General features: G+C 39.9%; 1 protein-coding gene across 7 annotated transcripts in view; it reads left to right on the top strand.

The window, feature by feature from the left end:
• The window catches only part of gria3b (glutamate receptor, ionotropic, AMPA 3b), a 340,234-nt gene that overhangs the window by 254,957 nt on the left and 60,948 nt on the right, over positions 1-24,329 (top strand). For 6 of the 7 annotated variants that reach the window (XM_043704895.1, XM_043704894.1, XM_043704898.1 and 3 more), the window contains exon 12: positions 15,919-16,117. In XM_043704895.1, the coding sequence (XP_043560830.1) occupies positions 15,919-16,117 (199 nt within the window). Of the gene's footprint in view, positions 1-12,342; positions 12,438-15,918; positions 16,118-24,329 lie in introns of those variants that run through there. The other variant, XR_006313803.1, reaches the window with a different exon arrangement.

The following is a 24,329-nucleotide window of genomic DNA, read 5'->3' as shown; positions in this document are numbered from 1 at the left end:
GCGTGAGGCGTGGGGTTTTGAAAATTTGAATGTTTTCTTGATACAGCTGATATCCCAAACCATTACATGTGCTGATAACATCTTTCGAACTCACTCGTTTGAGTCAATCAGCTGTGGACAATTCTATTTTAAAGTGACTGTGTACACATTCTTGGCTTCTGAGTGCAAAGGCTTTAATTGAAACTCACTCAGATTTAATCCAAACTACAACAGGCTTTTTTTTTAATGAACCAGTCTTCTCAAAGAGTCTTTATTTTAACTGAACAAATTGATTTTGAAGACTCCAGAGTAATTTGTTGGGGACATGTCAAACGAAAGGTGCTGCATATTTTTGCAAAGTGAGTATTATTGTCTTTTGAAAACATATGGTTGAGTAAAAATGATTTAGATATCACAAGTCAGGCATTGGTCTAAAATGAGCTTCATGTCAAGCAATGTCATATCTTCCACAGTCCTCCTTTCCCATTGTACATAAGACTCCCTCTGAAACAACATATATCTCCTTTTATTCCACCCTTCATACATTTTGAATAGTAATGCTATCAATTGTATTTTCAATCCCTAATTTGTAAGTTTGAAGCAAGTGGATCAATAGAATGTTCAAAAATACAATTACTTTACAAAACAACTAAGGTTTTGTTTTTACATATAGGATGTTTCAAATAACTGTTATCAACTGTGTTTTAAGGGATTGTTGCACATTTGGTTTATATCTATATGATAACTTGTTTTCTTATTTTGAAGATATTAGTTATTATTGTAGATTAACCATTTGAACAAACTGATCATCTCTAACTAATTTATTTTCTTCTCTGGTTGCAAGTTGCTGATGTTTTGTGGAAAATTATTCATACAAGACTTTTGATAAGTGTGCTGAAACTAAATTCAGATATTGGCATAATGTGCATTATAATCAGATCAACATCTATTTAGCATTTGTTATTTCAATCGTTGCTTTCATTTGATTTGCCAAATGTTTCGTGAATTGTTCTATTGTCCAACACCATGTGCTTTAAGATATGCCATTGCTGGAGTGATATTGTCTTTTGGACAGTACCTACACTGAACAATGAGGGAGAAACATGATCAGAAATGCTCGTAGAAAAGGATAAATTGACTCACCTTATGTGTCTTCGTCTCAGAAAGCCAAAAACATTATTTGACGTAATTTTATTTTAAGAAGGTTTTCTATAACTGGCTACTACAAAAATTGGCAACAGTCTTGGTCTTGAATGAAAGATGATGTCTCTCCGTCCCATCAGCAAGCCTGGTGTGTATTATCTCAAGTATGGCAGCATCTCAATATGATGCATGAAGCAACAGCTGCACAGGGTATAACAGAATAATTAAAAGCATAATTATTCTTATGGACCAGTGAAAGCCACACATCATATTACAATAATATGCATTGTGTCAGTTAGACAGTAACAAAATCATGATGCCATCAGTGCTTTGCTTTTGCTTGTGTGGACATTGATTTTGCGATGCAATTGATGGTTTATTGATAATACATGTTATGAATGAAGGAATGTTTCTTATGACCCATCATCTTCCCCGATGCTGTGCCTATAGATTTTGAGAAAATTGTGCATATCCTTAAGGGTCTTAATTAACTGAATTTAGGGATCAAATCTTAACTGGTGAAAATATGTACCCTGCAAAACAACCTAAGCACTTCAGATAGCAGAGAGCTCTGAACATAAAGCAGGATTTTAGGTATCACTAGGGTTCCAGCTCTTTTGGTGAAAACATCTTAGATCATCGCCCCTGTCCAGCACATTGCCATGCAACAATTTAATATTTGGTGTCTTAAATGGGTGATATGAGAACTCCACACCCTTGGAGAAATCCTGCCTCCAATCAAATGGATTGGGGGGTGGTGAGGTTGGTGCTGTTTGGTCCTAGGGGCCTAGGAGCAGTGGCAACCCATCGAATTCTCCATTTACTATCAGCCTGTTAAACAATGGAAGGGAGCTGGGATGCAAAGACTTTGTTCCAGTTGTACGTGTACTTTTCCTTTACCATGAACTAAAAGAAGGCAGTATAGACAACTATCATTCATAGCTAACTAAAAGACATAGCATTCTAAGGCTAATGAATCAGGTTAATTTGTCATATGTAGGACATTTTCATTTTCTTAAGAACAGATAAGTATCTCATACAATATCAGAATACAGGGGCAGCAGGGTCAGGAATGGCAATGTCATTTATATGTGGGTGATATTGTGAAAGTGGTAATATCAGCAACTTCAGTAAAAGAAAATCAGGAAAGAATTAGAGAATGAATAGCCAACTCAATGTTGCCTATTTTACATTATTATTCAATGTCAAATTACCCCGTGTTAAGATATTGCTAATTTTTCTCATTGATGTAACATTGCAAAGGCTATAGATCAAATTTTATATGAATGAAAGTTGATGATAAATGTTATTTATGCCTGACACTCAAGTGAACGTTGTGTCTGCCAATATATTGTGATAATCCAACTAAATCGTTTTGCATACAAGACCATAAGACACAGGAGTAGAAGTAGACCATTCAGGCCATTGAGACTGCTGTGCCACTCAGTGAGATCATGGCTGATCTGATAATCCTCAAGTACATTTTCTGATATCTTTCAGCATGTTCTTACAGAGACACACACACAGCTTTTCCAGAGTGCCAAACAAATGTTACCTCATGACCAAAGCACAAGTTGTCATGCAAAGTAGCAAGGGTGAATTTTCCTGGCTAATCTCTGATAGACAGGTACAGGATAACTCAAATATATTGACCCTAAAACTAACTCAATACGCCCCGAGTTAAGTGTTCCAGGCCATTAATATGATCTGATCAGATTTCCTAGCAGGCCGTTACACTGAGCAACAGATGTGAAAAGAGGACCTCACAAGGCCTCTGTTTGTGGTCTTGGTTTCTTCTCATGGGCCATCTAATTGCCATTGAAAAACAGCAGAAAGCCTCCTGTCAGAAATATGATTGGACTCTGAAAACAGATAAGCCCATTAATAAGATCTTAGATTCATGGGAGATAGTGAGGACTGCAGATGCTGGAGATCAGAGTCAAAACGCGTGGTGCTGGAAAAGTACAGCTGGTCATAGGGACAGGTTCCTTTGCCTCCTTCCATGAGATGGCTCAGATGATGTGGTATGCAACACCTGGGACTGGTTAGTGTAACTTGAGTAAGCTTCCAGGAACTCCCTTTAATTCTGGAGGGATATATGGGTGCAGCCTTAAATTCCTTTAACAGCCAGTACTTTGTGCCACTTACATCAGACACAGAAGTACACAAATGGCTGGCAAGGCGCTACCACTTTTTCATAGTAATTCTCCTCATTTGTTGAAGGCTTCTCTAGCACCCAGTCTACATGCCAACTTAGTAACCATTTCCAAATTTTATTGGAGCAGGCAAGATGCATAAAGTTACTGCATTATAAATGAGGCATGCTGCAGCGAATGCCTAAACAAATTGATCCCTGACACAAAATGCGTGTGGGAGTTTTAATTACTGTAAAATTAATGCTTCCCAAGAGGCTTCAAGGGATTCCTCATGCAAGATCAACATGTCAAGTATGTCCCAGACCTTGTTCACAATACATACACTTTCAATGGGCAACTTGTTTGTGTGGCTGGCTTATTGCTGATTCTCTGTCATTAAGGTTGAAGCTGCAGGTCTCCTGTCTCTAGCTCCCGAAGATCATATAGCACTGAAGAAGCCATTCAGACATCAGTGCCTATGGCTCACGGAGTTGCTGACACATCCATCAAAATGAGATACCTGTCTGCCCACACATTTATCAATTCCTTGAAACAGCATAATAGTCATTTTTCTTGAGTGGAGTAACTTATTTGTTTTGTAGTTGCAAATCAGGTGAAAGATTCTTTTAAAACTTCATTAAGGCTGAATTTCTGTTGAGTGTTCTCCTAATCAATGGCCATAACTTAAAGGAACTTCTAACAAATCCCTGACCAACATCTATGATTTATCTCATTTTCCTTCTGAGTGGTATGCTGGTGTGTAGATGGTATATTTGCTTTTGACTGCCCAGGTTGTTGAATTCTTAGCATTTTTGATATAAGGAGTAAGTTGATTTCCCAATAAGGAGGAGTTATCCTTGGGTGTTAACATGTCTAACTTGGAAAGACTGTGAAGTTGATGAAAAACAATATCAAGTACAGATATAAAGGTGAACATGATGATAAGTAGAGTGCAGTAAACTACACAAGTTAAAAACAAGTTAACAAATATGTTCACCTATAAGGCATTAAATTGTAGTATAAATTATCAAGGAAAGACATAGGAGGAGGTGTCATAAATTGTTTCAAGAGGCAAGTGGATGCTTTTTAGGGACAGTTGATAGATAAATGCAGTTTAACAGTGAAAAAGGTTTTTTGGGGACATATTAATATTTTCTTCATCTCAATTCTTTTGAAATTCTTCATTTTAATTCATTATTCTGTAAATAATCTAGAAAAAGTAAATTTGTTTCCTTTTTATAAAGTATATATATACTACTGTAATGCTGTATTGCATATTGTGTTATACATTGCTCAAACATTGGTGTGGGAGAAACAGGTTCACATTTTTGGGGCATGGGCATCAGAACTGGGGAAAGAAGGAGTTTTTATGATGGGACGGGCTCTACATGAACCATCCTGGGACCAGATTCCTGGCAAATCCAAATAAGGGGACAGCTATGAAAAGGGAAATGCAGTCACTGCAGGACTGAGGGTGTTGTACGTAGATGCGCGCAGAATACAAAACAAGGGAAGTGAGCTTGTAGCACAGATTAAAATTAACAGGTATGATGCTGTGGGTATCACAGAAACGTGGTTGCAAGAGGGTTGGGATTGGGAACTAAATATCCAAGGATACATGTCCTATCAAAAGGATAGGTGAAAAGGCAAAGGGGCCAGTGTTGCTTGTTAGTAAGAAATGAAATTGGTATCCAGAATTGATACAGAGTCAGAAAGCATAGAATCTGTGTGAGTACAATTGAGGAACCACAAAAGAACAAAGATCCTGATGGGAGTTATGTACAGACCTGCAAGCAGTAGTCAGGATGTGGGGAAGAAAATAAATCTGGAGATAGAAAAGGTATGTAAGAGAGGCACGATTACAATAATCAAGGGGGACTTCAACGTGCAGGTAGACTGGGAAAATCAGGTTGATAGCAGATCTCAAGAAAAGGAATTTACAGAATGTCTACATGATGGTTCCTTTGGAGCAGCTTGTGGCAGAGCCCACTAGGGCACAGGCAATCTGGATTTGCTGATGTGTAATGAGACAGACTTGATTAGGGAGCTTAAGGTGAAGGAACCCTTAGAGGCCAGTGACTACAAATGCCTCGAAATAACAACGCCTTGAAAGCTAATTTAGATACATAGAGAAGCTTTCAGAATACACTGTATTCTGGCATCCACATAAAACTGGATGTAATAGAAAGTTATGATTCTTTGATTACAAACTCTAGAATCCAAAGAAGAAGCCAAAACAGAGGTGTTTCATGATAAATGTTTGCTCTTTTCTGAACTATACTTTTCACACTGATTCATTGAAATGTTGATTAATATTATTATAGATTTTGGATAACACTTCACTTTGTTTAAAACTAGCAGTAAACAGAATTTTTGTGTAAATTAAGACTAATTTTAAGACTAATTATAAAATTAGATGAGAGATTATTTCCTTGGGTGTGTGTCTTGTGCTGAAGCCCAGAACAAAACACCAAGAAAAGAATCAAAGGTGCCCCCATGGACTGTAGAGTAAGAAAAACAGTTTATTAACCATGTTTTTTTATATATATATAAACTAACTCATTATCATTTCATCACATGCTTGCATTGAAAATTTTTCTCAAGGTATGCATTTACTTTATTTTTATCTATTCAGTCATCTCGTACATTTTTACACAATTGTTCTGTCATTTTTTAAATGCAAAATTAGCTCATTGCATTGACAAAAGTGTCATCATCCAGGCATTACTATTTATTTCTCAATAATGTCTACATTCTTTCATTTGAAGATTATCTGAATGCCATAATATATTCAGTTAGCTCATTCAGTGAGGCAACACTTCCCATCAAGAGTCTCATTATTGTTAGGGCAGAGCAAAGGCTTGTTTCATGATAAAATATATCTTATGGAAATCTAGCTTTTATTGCTTTGCTTGTTGGTATATAGACTTCCTAAATCTAGCTAAAATGTGTGATAATGTACAAGGATTGCTAACCTATCTGAGATTCAAATGTGGTTTAGAAGTAAACACTATTACTCAATCATATCTCTTTGAGCCACAGATTCAGCTCGACTTGAACATCCCAAGTTTGTTCCCTATGGGCATTGATGAACATAATAGTAACAGGGCTATCTTACTGAATTAGTAAAGCAGAGGCTTGGAATGCAGATCTGGCAACAACGAACTGGGGAATTTGAATTCAGATCATTGAATAAATCTGGAGTAAAAAGTTATTATTGCTACTGGTGAATAAGAAACTATGTATTGTAATTAAAAATCCATCTCTAAGGCTGTTAGGTGACACCAGATCAGCAACAATATATGTATCTCTTACCTTTGAAATGTTCTAGCCAGCTCCTCAGTTATGTCAAACCCTCTACCTAATCAGAATAAAGTCAGACTGACCACTTGACATCAATCTATGGACCAGATAGTACAAAGATACATGCAGCTGTATCAACTCGCACTCACTTAACAGCTGGGAGCATAAGCAAAAGTAGGCAGAGCTACCCCACAAAATGGTCAAGGGAAAGTATGACATTATCATACTCATTGGATCAGCCCGTTCAGGCAATATCCCCAACACCTTCCCTGAATAACCATCAGGAGCGATTAGGGTCACAGCGGTATGCCGCAAGGAGGAACTAATCATGGGAATTATCAATATTAACTCAGAACCCCATGAATTATCATGGCATTAGACCTAAAATAGGCAAGAAAGCTACTTTGTTGCAGCTGGTGAGTCAAGTCCTGATTAGATTATATTCCCTACAGTGTGGAAACAGGCCCTTCAGCCTAAGAAGTCCACACCCACTCTCCGAAGAGCAACCCACTCCCCTACATTTACCCCTGACTAATAAACCTAACACTACAGGCAATTTAGCATGGCCCAATCAACTAACTTGCAAATCTTTGGACTGTGGGAGGAAACCAGAGCACCCGGAGGAAACCCACGCAGACAAGGGGGAGAATGTGCAAACTCCACACAGATAGTTGCCTGAGGTGGGAATTGAACCATGGTCCCTGTGAGGCAGCAGTGCTAACCACTGAGCCACCATCCTCTTCAAGTTCCCTAGCACTTGGAAGAAGGACTGGGCATAGCAAGAACACAGAATAACTTTTAGGTAGAGGTCTACAAAATTTATCACCAAGGATGGCTAGTTAGCACCACAACTGACTGAGCTACTGAAGATCCTGAAGAGCAAAGCTGGAGAGACTTCTGCAGATGCAAGAGATTCAATACAAGAAGAAAAAATACTTGACCTCATTATCACCAGCATACTCAAAAGTGGGAGTTTACAGGATGCAATAAGTCTCAAAAGAATGACACCACAATCTGTAACTTTGTGGCCCGACGTGTTCCTCACTCTACTGTTATCAAGTCAGGAGATTAAACCCTGTTCAAGAGGAGTGTAGACAGTCATACCAGAAATAACATCAGATATGCCTAAGGATGTGTAACCAGTTGTTGAAGCTACTACACAGGATTGTATCCCTGTTAAATACCAAAGCAGTTCATGTTACTAGATCATTGTTCCAGGCTTCTGGATTACTAGTGCAATAATATAACCACTATTGACATTGAAGTGATCCTGCAAGCAACAGAGAAGTTTAAAGCTGTAAATTGTGCCTCATCATTTTATAAATGATGGTGGTCAATTAAACAACTAAATGGAGGAGGAAGCTGCAAGAGCATCCCTATCCTCAACAATTGCAACGAGAAGCTTTCAAGTGCAAAAGAAAAGACAGAAAAATTTGCAACATTGTGCATGCAGCATGTTCATTTCAACTTTTCAGCAACCAGCTAGCACTAGCCAAAAACTTATTTGGCTAGATGCAAAACAAAAAGAATTGATGTGTGTGGATATTACCACAAAATGCTAGCCTGTGGTGCTTAAAACCAACATCTGTTTCTTAAAGGGGATATTCATTGTGCCTAAAACCAATGACACTGACACAAGGACATGCAAACATATGAATTAGGAACAGGGTCAGCCATTTGACCCCTTCGCCTGCTCTGCCATTCAATATGATCATGACTGATTGAATTACTCTACCTCCCCTTGATTACCTTGCACTTGCTTGCTTATTAAGAATCTTTGTACCTCTGCCTTAAAAATATTTAAGAACTCTGGAACAAGTGGTCACTGCTTCAAAATAAGGAGTCATCCATTTACATTTTAAAAAATTCTCACAGAAGGATTTGAGTCTTTGGAATTCTTCTACAAAAGTTGATGTAAACAGAGTCCTTGAATATTTCTCATAAGAGGAAGCATCCTGACCTGGGAGAAATTGACGGATAGCAGAACATGGAAAAGAATGAGATCAAAGTTTCCAAATCCTGCAAAAGTGATGGTGGTGGGGAGAATTGGTAAGGTAAAAAGACATCTTGTATCTGCAGGAGACCTTCCAGACATACACTCAGCTATAATTAGTACAAGATGATGAAGGGGTTTTGCCCAAAATATTGATTTTCCTGCTCCTCAGATGCTGCCTGACCTGCTGTGCTTTTCCAGCACCACCCTCATCTTGACTCTAATCTCCAGCATCTGCAGTACCCACTTCCGCCTATAATTAGTATGAGCCCAAAGAATCCAAATGCAGTGCTGCAAGAAACTCAATAATCTCACAAATGGTCATGATTGTCAAATGAGGCTTCCAATATAAGTTCCTAACAGTTGCATAAGTGTACACTCACTGTTCAATTTATTACTGCCCCATCACCTGTACTAAGAATGTCATCAATCAGTTTTCTTGTCTGAGATTTGTACACTCTTCATATTACTCAAAGCTGTTGCATGTCTCACAGCTTGCACACACACTGCCAGCTACTCAATATCACCCAAATAAATTTCATGATATTCACTCATGTTAATTTTACATGGATTTTTAATTCTATTCGTGTGGTGAGCACTATTTAGAGATTCACTTGCACGTGTGTATAGGAACAGACTGCAACTGTGATTGTTGGATTAAAGGTGCATAATATCTCTGTAAACCAACGCTTGCAGTTGTATGAAGATTAAGCTCCCATTCTATCTTTTGCTGCCTGTTTATATGGAGATGTAACAACTAACACACTTCCCTCTTGATTAGATTAGATTTCCTACAGTGTAGAAACAGACCATTTGGCCCAATGTAAATCATCTTTCATGTAAATCAAAGTGAGCACAACTAAAGGCAGCAGGAGCTGAATAGGAGAAAAGCCAGGGGCAAGATTATATGCACATGCATGTCCTAACACCCATTGTAGAGACAGCTTTTATGAGGATATCATTTGGTGAGACAGAGCCCATGTCCAGAGGTGGGGCTGAATCCATCAGGGTGATGGTATCCTCATAGTTAATCCCACCTTCTAAATTCCCATTTATTCCTCATCCCATATTCTCCTGATCTATAAACTGCAAATGGTGTAACCATGGATCTTGTGCCTATTCACCCTTCCCAATCCCTAACTTGCTTACCTGCTACCTCAAGTTGTCTCGCATCTCAGCGTCGAAAAGTGTGGCGCTGGAAAAGCACAGCAGGTTAGGCAGCATCCGTGGAGCAGGAGAGTCGATGTTTCGGGCATAAGCCCTTCGTCAGAAATGCTCAGCACCACAACATACGTTTTTTCTAGTAGCTTTTCAGATATTTAAGATGTGCAGAGTGCAGAGGAACAACATGAAGAAAGCAATGATGAAAATGCACTGTCACTCAATTTCACTCATGCAGCCATCAGCTCAGATATTAACAATTGATATAATTCACTAAGGCTCTTCCAACAGCACTTTTGAAATCCACAGTCTCTACCACCCAGGACATAGACAGTGCCATGTAAACTATACACCATCCTGTCATAAACCATATCATCATACTTTCACTGTCACTGCAGGAAAATGCTAGAACTACCTTCCTAACAGAATTGTGGGTGCACCTACACAACGTAGACTACAGTAGTTGAAGAAGGCAGTTCAACACAATTATGGGAAGCTGATGGTGTAATGATAATGCCATTGCATGAGTCATCCACAGGTCCTTTCCATGGACAAGGGTTCAACTACCACTACGAATATCATTCTGAGTTATCATTTGAAATAGCATAGCAAACCACCAACTTCAAGGGCAATTAGGGGTGGGCAATGCTCACAACCCATGAAAGATTTTTATTTAAATTTGGGAGGGTAACAAGTGCATAGTTTAGAGGACAGCATTAAAGTTGGATCTGCTTACCCTTGTGGGTGAGTCCAGAAGTAAGGACACTTCTTTGTTATGTGGTCAAAGATGAAGAAAATGCTTTTCACTCAAGACCCTGCACAACTTTGGAACTCTCTGTCCCAGGAGGAGGTGGAGGTGAGGTCATTGAACACTTTAAGGCACAGGTGGATTCTAGTTAAACAGAGAATCAAATATCATTTGAGGTAAATGGGTATGTGGAAACTGGAGCACAAACAGATCAGCCACAATCTTATTGAATGAATGAAGTAGGCTTGAAGGGCTGAATAGGTTACCTATGCCCATAATTTGTACATTCACAGGAACCAGCTTACTGGTTAGTAAGGTCACTCATGTACTCTGTTACATGGGAGTCCAGTGCACGTGGCTTTGTAAAAAAATGGAACCCATGTTTTCCAACGTGATTAACTCGATGTGAACACTGAACCCAGTCATGATGCAGTATTTGGTGATCAATATTGCAGCTTTCATTGCAGCACAAGCTGAAGCCATCATTGTTGTTGATTATTTTGGAGTTTGCGGAGTGTCTCAACTGTCCTTCACTTGAGGTGCCACCCCAGGGGCATAACAGAGATTCCATGGAATGCAAACTGGCTGACCTCTACCAGGAGGATGAACAGCAAGAGAATACTACTGCTGATGTATATCAATATCCTGAAGCTGACCGTTAAATTAAACCAGCCACTGTGGCTCCAAGGGCATGCCAGATGCTGGGAATTCTGCAGTGAGGAACTCACCCCATGATTCCCCAAAACCTGTCAACTATCCACAAGTGTGACTGAATGCTCTCCGCTTGCCTGGATGAGTGTAGCTCCAACTACACTCAAAGCTCTCACATCAAACATGAATGAGAAGCCCACCTGTTTAGCACCTCATCTACCACCTTCAACATTAAAAAGCACACAACATCAGGTTACAGTACAACAGATTTATTTGAAAGCACTCGCTTTTGGAGTGCTGCTCCATCATCAGGTGGTTGTGAGTACTCCACAGCCACCTGATGAAGGAGCAGCACTCAAAAAGCTAGTGCTTTCAAATAAATCTGTTGTACTGTAACCTGATGTTGTGTGATTTTTTTTAACTTTGTACATCCCAGTCCAACACCAGCACCTCCAAATCATGACCTTCAATATTAATTTCCTCCTCCACTACCAACACACGGTGTATCATATCCACCGTCTAAACCTGCATACTTCACCAGCTGCAATAACAAGGGCAGTGTATGCAGAGCATCACCACCATCAATAAGTTTTTCTCCAAAGGGCAGACCATCCTGATTTGAAACTATATTGCCATTCTTTCACCGATGCTCAGTCAAAATCCCTGGAATCCATTCCTTAACAGGGCTGTTGTTGTACCTATCCCACGTGAACTGCTGCTCTTCAAAAAAAGCAACTACTCACCACCTCATCAAGTACAGTTAGGGATGAGTGAGAAATGCTGGCCATGCCAATAAAGCTCACAACCCATAAAAGAATAAATTAAAAATGGAACTAGCCCAGACACTGTTAATATAAGTGATATGAAAAACATGATCTTCCAACCAGCTCTGCTACTTTTCTTGTTGCCTGAGAGCCCAAACAGCTGCTTCTGCTGCTGACATTGTAGAGAATGCAACCAACCTTTCCAGACCCCAGAGTGCTCAAAGTTATCCTCCAAAGCGATCAGCAGTCTCCCTTCATGTACAGTGCAGCCTTCCCCTCGCCATGCTGGATAGCCCTCCCTGGAATCACGAGGTCAAGCAAAAATACACCAGAAGACAAGCATGAAGAGAGTTGAACAGTGGTGATTAGTTGACTTTTGCATGCACTATTAAATGGTTTGACTTGTAAACTTGGCTCAGAATACTCAATCTGTTGTCATTTTTGCTTTTGCTTTGTATCAAGTAGACTCTGATGCTGGGGTTACAGAGGAAAGGCAATATCTTGGACTTTTGGTGAATGGGGAATTGAGCTTACAATTACTGGTCTCAATCAATTCTTGGGTAAGTTCATCATGAATACAGTATCTGGAAGGAAGTGTCAGTTTGCCTCCTTTCCTCTTCTATCTTTTTCTCCCCCTCTCACTCACATTCCTTCTCTTCAGCTATATCCATACAGTTGATGACAAGATCTGCCCTCTCACAATGGTGAGCTTTGTGCTACATGCATCAGACCATGATCAATTTTACAAATATTCCAGGGATCCTTCAGAGAGATCCAGGCAGTGGACATATTATTTCAACATATTAGTGGGCTACACTATTAAACTTTGCATGGCTGCCTGGTTTTTAAGATACACATGCTGCGTGTGTGTATAGTTGGCATACTGGAGCTATCAGCCTTGTGGACTGCGGATAACTTTGTCACCCAGCAGTCACTTTTTATTTGCTGTGGTTGCTCAAATATAGCTGGCACAGTGGATTCTGGCAGAGGAAGGCATGACGACTGCTGCCAAGGTACCAGATGTTGACCTGCGTGATGTATTGTTCACACACTAGCTAGACTTTGAGGGACTGGAATCTCTTTCAATTCCAGTATAGAACAGAATTGTTCATGGTCTCAAATCAATGTGCAATTGATAGCATCCTAGCCCATGGGGAAATCTCTATTGCTAATAAAGTTACTTGTTCACTTTGCCTACTACATTCTGAATGATGTATGGTTAGTTCTCATTGAGTAAAGTCTTGGTGACCTCTCAGATAAACACTGGATAGCAAACTATGAGATGTTGCTAATCTTTCCAGTTCCAGTCTCAAAGGAGCCAGATACACAAAACTACATTGCCACTTTAGCCTTCACAGTCATTGAAATATGTGGACTATGCCCAGCTCTGAGGTTGGAACTATGGCTATAACATGCAGCAGATTTCAGTAAGGATATCCCAGCTGAAGAGAAAAAGTCTTATATATTCCTTTTTTGCTAAGTTTCAAGTAAATTCAGCCTCTATTGTCTGGTGCCCCCTATCTCCTACTGAAACGCCTTCACTTCACTTCTCTGTCTGCTTCCAACAGCTTATCCTGCTTTGTGGACCATCTGTTCGTTCTCTGAGCCATGTTGTACTCCAAAGAAAATATATTTAATGGACTCATACCAGGAACCAATTAGTTTGCGCAGAAACATTGTTGTTAGCAGAGGCTACTTCAGCACTTTTACACCACTATCTGTAGAGTGCTAAAACTTGAAAGGACAACGGAAAACCACAAACTTGGAGAATCAAAGAAACAGCTAGAAGACATCAGCAACTACCAATCATTAATTAGATGAAGGCCCCTCATTGCTGCTGAAAATGTGTTCACTGTGCCAGGATCAGAAATACTGTTAGCTGGAGTGCAGAGCTCCAAAGTGGTGCCAAATCAGAATTATATGTTGAATTATGTCATCGTCTGCCTGCTCTACTGACTTCAGGCAACCATTTACTGAGTCATTAATGCCCACACTGATATGATATCCAGAGTACATTTCCCCAATCAAAAGTGCAAGCAAAGTGTGCATGATACGACTATATGACTATGAAGCTCTGAGCATATTCCTCGCAGCCAAACAAGGGTGGAAACTGTCTTCAATTCTTTTTACCTTCAGATGTGAAAAAGTGCCTGATCAAACTCAAAACTCTATTTCTCTTTCTACAGATGCTACCAGATCTGCTGGGTTTCTCCAGCACTTTGGTTTTATTTCCCATTTCTTATCTACTAAGGATCTTCATTCTTGATAGACCTTCTTCCACAAACAATTAGTTACCAATCCTAAACTAACAGGATACGAATATTTACTCTACCCGTTCTTATTATTATTTTCTTCTGCACAACATTCTTTTCAGAGTTCAGCTGTATTCTTCTTTAGCCCTTTTTTATTGTAATCCCCAGCTTAACCATTTATTTGACCCTGAAATGCTAAACACTTGACTGGAAACTAATCAATAATCCTTTCTAACCTTCAAATTTACATCCATCAGTATTTTCTTTTGCATTTAATTTTTATTAAGCATATACATTAAATTAAATATCTGCACTCTGAATTGAAACTCAGCTCCTGTCAACATTTTTTTTGCTAACTGCGAATAAATGGGGAGCAAACCTTCTTTAACATTTGGAAATTGATTATTCAGCCAGCCTGTTACTTTTCCAAACTGTTATTCAATAAGTACTCTTCACTTTTCCCTCGAGTCCTGCACAACAGGTGACAGAAATAATTTTCATTTGAACATTTTGCAAAATGCATTGATTATTTGGAATATGTAATTAAAATAAATCATAAGAAAGCATATGATATACTTACCTTTACCAGCTGAGGCATAGAGTTTAAGAACAGGGAGGCTACGTTTGAACTGTGTAAAATATTGGTTAGTGTACAGCTGGAGTATTGTGTGCGGTTCTAGAATCCACGTATTAGTAGGGATGTGATTACACTGGAGAGGGTGCAGACGAGAGTTGCCTCAACTGGAGAGTTTCAGTCATGAAGAGAGATCGGACTGACTGGGGTTATTTTCCTTAGAGAAGACTGAGAGGCATGAAATTATGAGAGGCATAGATAGTGTAGACATGAAGAAACATTTCCAGTTAATGAAAGGAACCGGGACATAGATTTAAGTTAAGGGACAGAAGGGGTGATGGGAATCTAAAACTCACTGCCTGCAAGAATGCAAGAGGCAGAAACCCTCATGAAATTTAAGAAATGTGAATAAGATATGTTTGGAAGGATATAGGCCAAGTGCAGGCAGATGGAATTAGTTTAGTTTGAGATTATGGTCGGCATGGACTGATTGAACTGAAAAGTCTATTTCCATGCTGTATGACACAATGATTCTATAATTATTTAGATGTGCATTTGCAATGTCAAGGCATACAAGGGTTTAGGCCAAATGCTGGAAAATGGAATTAGATTAATTAGGTGGTTGTTTTTGACTGGAGCCGACACAATTGGTCTAAGGGCCCTTTTCTGTGTTGTTGATCTTTGTGATCCCATCTCACAGTTTTCTATTGTTCAATAGTTTTACCAGACTGTCGATATTTGTCAGTATTTAGTAAAGAAAAATAAATTGGTTGTATAGTCATACGTTAATTTATGTCTCCAAATTAGAGTGTTGCCATGCTGTGATGTTCACTGTGTAAAGGTTTGACCACATCTTCAATGTTATGTTCCTCCCTTTATTTCCAACAGTTGAGTTGAATTTCAGTCAGGTTCTTTGCAATATCCCTTCAACCCCATGTTATCATCTGCTGCAATGAAAAGAGACAGTAGTAATATCTTAAGAATAATATATTTATTGCCAACATTAAGAAATGTGAACTTTGAACAGGCTCAATGAAGTTGCATAAATGTGTTAAGAGATTCATTAACTTCCAAGTGAGTCTAAAGTTTTTTTGTTTTTATTGCTCTAATTGCCATAAATAAATGGTTACATACATTACATTCAATCTCAATTACTTTGCCTTCTAAAATGAATATGACCATAATTAAACCACAGACCTTTCATTTTATGTTTAGATCCCTCTCTGGACGAATTGTTGGAGGTGTCTGGTGGTTCTTCACTTTGATTATAATCTCATCATACACTGCCAACCTTGCTGCTTTTCTCACAGTGGAGAGAATGGTTTCTCCAATAGAAAGTGCAGAGGATCTTGCAAAACAAACGGAAATTGCCTATGGAACATTGGATTCAGGTTCTACCAAAGAATTTTTTCGAGTAAGTGCATTTCTTAGATGTTTTCAATTGTCACTGCCATCTGTAGTGTAATTTTCTTATATAAAGGAATAATTGTTTTGTGTAATGAGGTATCCAGCTGTTAATCTGTTGGGAAGATACAATGATCTCACTTTGATGAAAGCAAAATTTGGGTCAATTTTATATAATGCTGCCAATTTGTTACCTTTCTCAAAAATCTGCTAAGGTTAAGTACAATCAATAATGTAGTTTACAGTTTGGAATTCCTGTCACACTGAGTGGCTGATTCTAAGAAACAGTTCGCTTTGTAAATAAGATGGTTTTACAAGAAAGCACCAGCTCTGAACATCTAGCTTTGACAGTGCTGTTTTCACACACCCTCGATGTCGTGTTTGAAGTTTAGTAGAACAGCTCAGAGTTCATAGATTCTCTTTTTTTAGATGAATAGAATATGTAAAAGCAATATTGATGTAAAAGTAAGAACAAACTTGCCTTTCCTTCAGATGAGATGACAGCTGATGAAAGATTTTAATTTTCCTGCAGCATTATATCAACAGCATTAACAGATATAATAAAAGCAAAATCTGGATTATATCAACAATCTTTATTAATAGCACTGCCTCAATGTACTGGACAGAATGTGAGCAGACTTTCCTCTGCTTTCACTTTGATCTGAGTTGTCAGGTCTGGTGCTAGCTTGCCATTTGATTTTTGAGGTAATAAGTTGTATGGTAAATAACAACATGTTATTTCAGGAATTTCAGTGTAGTATCGTGCAATTGAGGATGCTGAATGGCTACTCATTTTATGCTAATCTACCTGGAATACTTCCCAAATTCCAAAATAATGGCTCTGAGGCTACTGAATGGCTTCAGCATGTATAATGTTTCTCTGACATGCTGATTCTTCTGACATGCTGATATCTCGGTTAAACAACTACTTAATAGTCCAAGCATTTTTCCAACTTTTGTATCACAGTTTCTCAGTTTTTGGGTTTTCATCACCCAGTGAAGATGAGTATTGGGTTATAAAACATCAAAATTAGGCATTTTTTTGCTAGTAAAACAGTTTTCATTGCCTTCTTGATGCCTCCATAAGTTTTTATGTGGCCTTTTGGTACTCAGAGTGTGGGTGCATGTCTGGAATGAGCTGCTGGAGAAGGTGGTGGAAGCTGATATAATTACAACATTTTAAAGGTATCTGGATCAGTATATGAATAGAAAGGGATTAGAGGGATAAGGAGCTAAAAGCCGGCAAATGGGACTAGATTAATTTAGGAGATCTGGCCAGCATGGTCAAGTTGGAACAAAGGGTCTGTTTTCATGCCATACATCTCTATAACTCTAGCTTGGGAAGTCATTAGGTACAAGATAAAAACAGACAAGTGCCTTTTCCAAAGTCAGGATCTCCATTGTGAGGATCACAGGAGCATTCTAAAGATTTTCATCTACAGGGACTTAGATAGTGCCCAATGGTGAAAATGGGAATTACTGATAGAACATTTAGATTTTCCACTTTAACTCTATATTTGTAGTCTCCAAAGGTTTCTGTCCATTTCACAGCTGTAATAATGCAAACATTGAAAGTTTAACCATTATTACAACCTCCAAATCTGGGCCAACGAGTTTGAGAAGGCAAAGCATTTTAGTGTTATTGGCAACTGAAAACAGACAGTCATTGCTCCAAGAAGCAATGTTCCTGGGAGTACTGCATTATTTGAGGATTCTGACCTTGTAAGGCAGGTTTTTAAAAATAGATTGCTGTCTGAACTGAACAGAAGTACTTACAAATAACTTGTATTTGCGCAAAATATCCTGCAAGATCTGTCAAGCAGTCCACTTGCCAGATTTATACATTACGAATGAACAGTTATCTGCACTGCAATCTTGTGGAACACTTGACAGTTTCTGTGTCATCTACAGAAGTGGCACAGGTCTAATTGGAAGCATCTCTCAATCATGTTAAATGCAAGAGACAGACAAAATTTCAGCCAAGAAGTTGTAAGGAATACTGATGTTGGGGTAGGATGAAAAGGACAGATGAAACTACTTATTTAAAGCAAGTTGTTAGTGTTATTATATAATTCATGGTGCTCGATATTAAAATTGCTTTCTTATCCAGCATATCAGACATAAAAGGCCAGACTTTCATTCCTAGGACAAGTAGGTTAAGTTAGGAAATGACCCACCCACACCTTGGAGACAAGTGCCCCAAAAGTGGGTTCTTTGTTTCAAGGTTATGGGTGCAGATTGGGATCAGGCCTGCTGCCCAGGATACCAATTGAAGGAAACCTCCTTGGCCAAGGCAGACTATTTAAAAGACCCATCATGGTTCTCTGGGACTTCATCCCAGTTGTTTTGTTAATTATTCAGCCCCTGACCCTCATCTCTCACACCCCATCACACCCCATACCATTGATGCACCAGCCCGGCATGCCCATATCTCCTTGTAATCCCAATGCTCATTCCCTATTCTAAACAATGGTCCCTTACAGCCTTCAGGAGAACTCGACGATGAGCAATACCCCATAGTAGTCAAACTTTACACACCCTCTGTGTAAACTCAGACAGTATCCATTATGCACTGACCTAAGGAGTTTAGATCAGTGTGGTGCTGGAAAAACACAGCAGGTCAGGCAGCATCCGAGGAGCAGGAAAATTGACGTTTCGGGCAAAAGCCCTTCATCAGGAATAAATGGAGGGGTGGGGTGCCTGGGAAGAAGGTTGCAAAGAGTACAATAAGTGAATGGGGGTGGGGATGGAGGTGATAGGTCAGAGAGGAGGGTGGAGCAGATAGGTGGGAAGGGAGATTGGCAGGTAGGACAGGCTATGAGGTCAGTGCTGAGCTGGAAGGTTGGAACTGAGGTAAGGTGGGGGGAGGGGAAATGAGGAAACTGGTGAAGTAGCGAGTCTGTTTCAGTACATGGTTGAAGAGCTTCAGGGCAGAGGAGGTGACCTGGGGGTTGTAGAGAGAGAGAGAGAGGAGGAGAACCTATTCAAGGTAACCTTCCAGAACAGCACTGTCCTCATGACCTGCCCATCTCCCTTCCCACCTATCCGCTCTACCCTCCTCTCTGACCTATCACCTCCATCCCCACCTCCATCCACCTATTGTACTCTTTGCCACCTTCTCCCCAGACCCACCCCCTCTATTTATCTCTTCACCCTGGAGGCTTCCTGCCTCTATTCCTGATGAAGGGCTTTTGCCCTAAACATCTATTTTCCTGCTCCTCAGATGCTGCCTGAACTGCTGTGCTTTTCCAGCACCACTCTGATCTAAACTCTGGTTTCCAGCATCTGTCGTCCTCACTTTTGCCTAGCTGATTTTAACCTTACTGCGAATCCTCTTGCAAGGATACCTACCTTGAAGAAGTTTTCCTCCTCTTTCCACAAGAATCTCAGTGAGTCTCTCTCTCTCACTGCAACCCCCAGGTCACCTCCTCTGCCCTGAAACTCTTCAACCATGTACTGAAACAGACTCGCAACTTCACTACTTTCCTCATTTCCCCTCCCCCCACCTTACCTCAGTTCCAACCTTCCAGCTCAGCACTGTCCTCATGACCTGTCCTACCTGCCAATCTCCCTTCCCACCTATCCACTCTACCCTCCCCTCTGACCTATCACCTCCAACCCCACCCCCATTCACTTATTGCAGTCTTTTCTACCTTCTCCCCCGCCCCACTGACCTAAAGAGCCAAGTTAAGATGAAATAAAATGAAGATATAAATAATAATTGCAGCTGTCACTGTAATATAAAGATCTGATTCATGAAAGCTTCTTCAGAGCTTCAGAAGCCTCTCAAGTATATTTTTTAAGGATAATTTTAATATAAAATACAAATGCTAAACTTCAAATTCATACTTAAGGCCAAAGAAGTTTTGGCATGTGTTTCAGATTAAAATCAGGAAGTAAATGAGAACAAAACCAATACACTTTAAAAGCGTTGTTCAAACAAAAGAAGCATGGGGAACAGGAAAACATCATTAATCTTTCTTTTATTGATTTTCAGAAAACATTTGGTAAAGTTCCGTTCAAAAGACCATAAACAAAGAAATGGAACTGCATAAATTTGGAGATAACCTCATGAGATAGATTGAAAATTGTTCTGGAAATATCACGTCACAGAATCATTGAGGATAAAGTGTAGAAGAACACAATTCAGCTCATTGTGCTCATGCTGAGTCTTTAAGAGAACTCTGGAAATAATCTCACACTCATGTTTCCCCATTGCCCAAAATATCTTTATCAGATATTTTTAAGGATTTTAAGTAGGTATCCAATTGGTTTTGAAATTTTTAAATTAATTTGCTCCTACAATCCTTTCAAACAATGCATTCCAGATCACAACTCATTGCATGAGTAATTGCTACTTTATGTTGGCCTTGTCTGTTTTGCAAATTACTTTATAATTGTGTCCTCTGCTTACCAATTCTTTTGCCTTCGGAAGCAGATTCACCTTATTCATTCAGTCAAAATCAATCCTTATTTTCAGATAGGTGGCGAAGAGTAGAGATAAAGGATTTGTTTTCTGGCAGCCATTGGCTGTGGTATTCTTATGTGTGTGACAGTCTGCAGAATATTTTGAAGCAACCAACATAGCTTTATAACTGTCTCAATGCAAAGTGAAAACACCCTGAACCAGTTCTTTTCATTCATTGCCCCATAGCTCCACATATACTTGTTGCTCCGACAGGTGTCTTCCCATTCCAGCTAACCGTCTCTTTCCCTTTCACCTTTTACCGAGAGCGCATGTGCAAGTCTAACAGTAGAACCAACCTTTTCTGTCAGCAGAAATTTGGTTAAACAGCTGCTTGCTTCATTAGCACACTGGAGGACCTGACTTAGCTGCAGGATCCAACCAATATGAACAGTAGGGGAGGACTATATAAAATGCATGAAGCCTGTAATGTGATGCATTCATCCCTTAATGTGTAATTATGCTGGCAAGAGTTATCACAATTAGGCTAATGTGCACCTTCAGCACAGTGGTGCTACTATGCTCACCTTCAGAACAGATGGAAGCCATGTGAGAAATGTTCAAATAGACATTCTGAATATTACTACCATCATCATACATTTGCTGCTGACAAAACCATTATTACCAACAACAAGTTTCAGGTTGTAGTATTGCAAATGATGATTTTATTGTCACATACTTAAAATGTTAATTGCAGTAGCATTACTTAACCATGTTGCAAACGTTATGCTCATTCCAGAGAGACAAACTGGTAAAACTGATGAATGAGACACACTAGTCTGACTCATCCTGTATGTTTCAAAATGGAGGACCAGTTCTTCATCTCCAAATATTACTGGTTTTTGCCTCTGGGTTGGAAAATTGCGCACAGATCTGGAGTGGGAAATGACCACTGTGCCAAAGAAAATAATTAGGTAGATTGCCTGAATGTTCAGTCAAAGAGATGAGTATAAAGGATTGGCTTCAACTGGAAGAGGGAGGTTGAAAGGTATATGCGTTTAAAGAGGGAATTTCAAAACATTAATATTGGTAGTAAAGGTTAAATGCACGAGTGGCCAAAGTCAACAAGAGAGACATACTGAAGGTGAAGTGGCACTGGCAGAAGTTAGTAAAATAAGGACAGGTTCACAGATAATTAGAAAATTTTAAATTTGAAGTTTTGGGACCCAGGGTTGCAACCGCAGATGAACTGGGATTGGTCATGATGCAGAGTGGAAATAGGTTGGTTTTGAGGATATGTGGTCAGAATATTTACTTGCAGTTGACTGGGATGACAGCAGTCTGATTCAGCACGAGACAAAAGCTGTTTAAACGAATGGAATTGGTAGTAAGAATCAATCTTTTCAGTGTTTAGATCAAATTATGGTTAACCTAACACTAGACTTAATACAGTTAATCTGAAAATCTGAAGATTGTGATGGATTTGAAAAAGCAGTGAAGAGGTAGAACTGAGTTCTCAGATATGTGGAAATTGAGTTGAGGGAAGAATTAAACCCAGGCCACACATGTCTCACCTGCTAGAGAGCAGAGAAAGTGCCACATCACCTACTTGGGGAAGGCCAACCATATTAAGCGCTGGTCAAGCAGTTAAATGGTAAGTGCCCAGCATTCCAATGGACCAAGGACCCCAAGGATGGAATTTTCATTCCCCTCCAAATGTTATTGACAATCAGAGGGCAGCTACTCCATGTTGATCTAAGCAACAGCAGGGGGACATTGAATGTTAGCTGGCAATGCACCCAGCAGAGGCTCATGATCAGCAAATGATCTAGGCCACTGGGAATAAGGCTGAGGATGGGGGCTCACCGGCTGAGGAGGGTAAGTTGGAAGAGTGGCCGGGGGTGATTCTCAGCAGGCCTCTGCTCTCCCAGTGCCAGTCCTTCAATCAGGTGTGCTGAGGTCCTGAAGGCAGCACCTCCAGCCTGATTAAATGAACCTCCCTTCCCCAACTTGCCTATGGAAGGGAATTGGATTTCACCCAGTGTCTGCAATGTTGCCACTTAGGAGCTTCATGTATACACGGAAGAAAAAAACACATGGATTTTTTTCTTAAATATTCATTCATGAGATGTGGACATTACTGGCCAAGCCAACATATATTTCCCTTCCATAATTTGCCATTGAGAAAGAGTTGGTGAGCTGTTTCTTGACCTACTGCACTCCATTGGGTGTAGGGACACCCAGTTTTGTTAGTGAGGGAGTTCCAGGATGTTGACTCAACAATGAAGGAATGGCAATACAGTCCCATGTCAGGATGTTTTGTGACTTAGAGGTGAACTTCCAGGTGGTGATGTTTCCAGGCATCTGCTGCTGTTGTCATTCAATGTGATAGAATTTGTGGTTTTGGAACAAGAAGTCATGGTGAGTTATTGCTATGCATTTGAAAATGGCACATGTTGCTGCCACTATGTTTTGGTAAAGAAGGGAGGGAATGTTGTAGATGGTGAATGTGGCCAACCAAGCAGGCTGTCTTGTTGTCACAAATCTCTTGCATTTTCTTGGAGCTGCACTCATCTAAGCAAGTAGAGAGTATTCCTTTATACTCCTGACTTGTAGACGGTGGAAAGGCATGAGAGATACAGGAGGTCAGTTAATCACCACACAGCTCCACTTCTGACCTAATCATTGATGAAACATCTGAAAATGGTTGGACCAAAGGCATTACCATGAGAAACTCCTGCAGAGATGTCCTGGAGCTGAGGTGACTGATCTCCAACAACCACAACCATCTTCCTTTGTGTTAGGTATAGCACCTGAGAGAGTATTCCCATGATCCCCATTGATAGGGCTTTTAATGCCACACTTGGTCAGATGTGGCCTCGATATTAAGGACAGTCACTCTCACTTCAGCTCCAAAGTTCAACACTTTTGTCCACACTTAGATCAATGAAGTCAGATGTTGAACAGCCCTGATAGACTCCAAACTGAGTCATTGACTAAGTTATTCCTTTGCAAGTGTCACTTAGTAGCACTGACCCTTACATCACCCTTGTGGGCGGCACGGTGGCACAGTGGTTAGCACTGCTGCCTCACAGCGCCAGAGACCCGGGTTCAATTCCCGCCTCAGGCGATTGACTGTGTGGAGTTTGCACGTTCTCCCCGTGTCTGCGTGGGTTTCCTCCGGGTGCTCCGGTTTCCTCCCACAGTCCAAAGATGTGCAGGTCAGGTGAATTGGCCATGCTAAATTGCCCGTAGTGTTAGGTAAGGGGTAAATGTATGGGTGGGTTGCGCTTCGGTGGGGCGGTGTGGACTTGTTGGGCCGAAGGGCCTGTTTCCACACTGTAAATAATCTAATCTAATCTAATCACTTTGCTGATGAATGAGAGTATATTGATAGGGCAGTAATTGGCTGGGTTGGATTTTGTCATAGTTTTTGTAGACAGGACATATCTGGGCAATTTTCCACATTGCAGAAAATAAACCAGTGTTGTAGCTGTGCTGGAAAAGCTTTGCTAAGAACACAACATGGGGATTAGGATGGTGTAACTGTTCATTTAAAAGTGGCTACTGGGGGTGAGAGGCGAGATGCAGAATCAAAGACAGGAGTAATGTACTGTGGTCATTTTTGTAGAAAATGGTATTTCTAGTTTTGGTTATGATCACTCCAGTACTGTGAATGAGGCAATCCAAAAGGGAGCTGTGTGAGAAACTAGGATATATTTGTGTAGTAAAGTACAAAAATTTGGAAGATGAAAAGAAGGATTGTGATGGAATGATAAATATTGCAGTCAGAGGAGTTGAACTTGGAACTTTTGAG

This window comes from Chiloscyllium plagiosum, chromosome 15 (assembly GCF_004010195.1).
Source record: "Chiloscyllium plagiosum isolate BGI_BamShark_2017 chromosome 15, ASM401019v2, whole genome shotgun sequence".
NCBI lineage: Eukaryota > Metazoa > Chordata > Chondrichthyes > Orectolobiformes > Hemiscylliidae > Chiloscyllium > Chiloscyllium plagiosum.
This window is presented reverse-complemented; position numbering and strand designations above follow the sequence as displayed.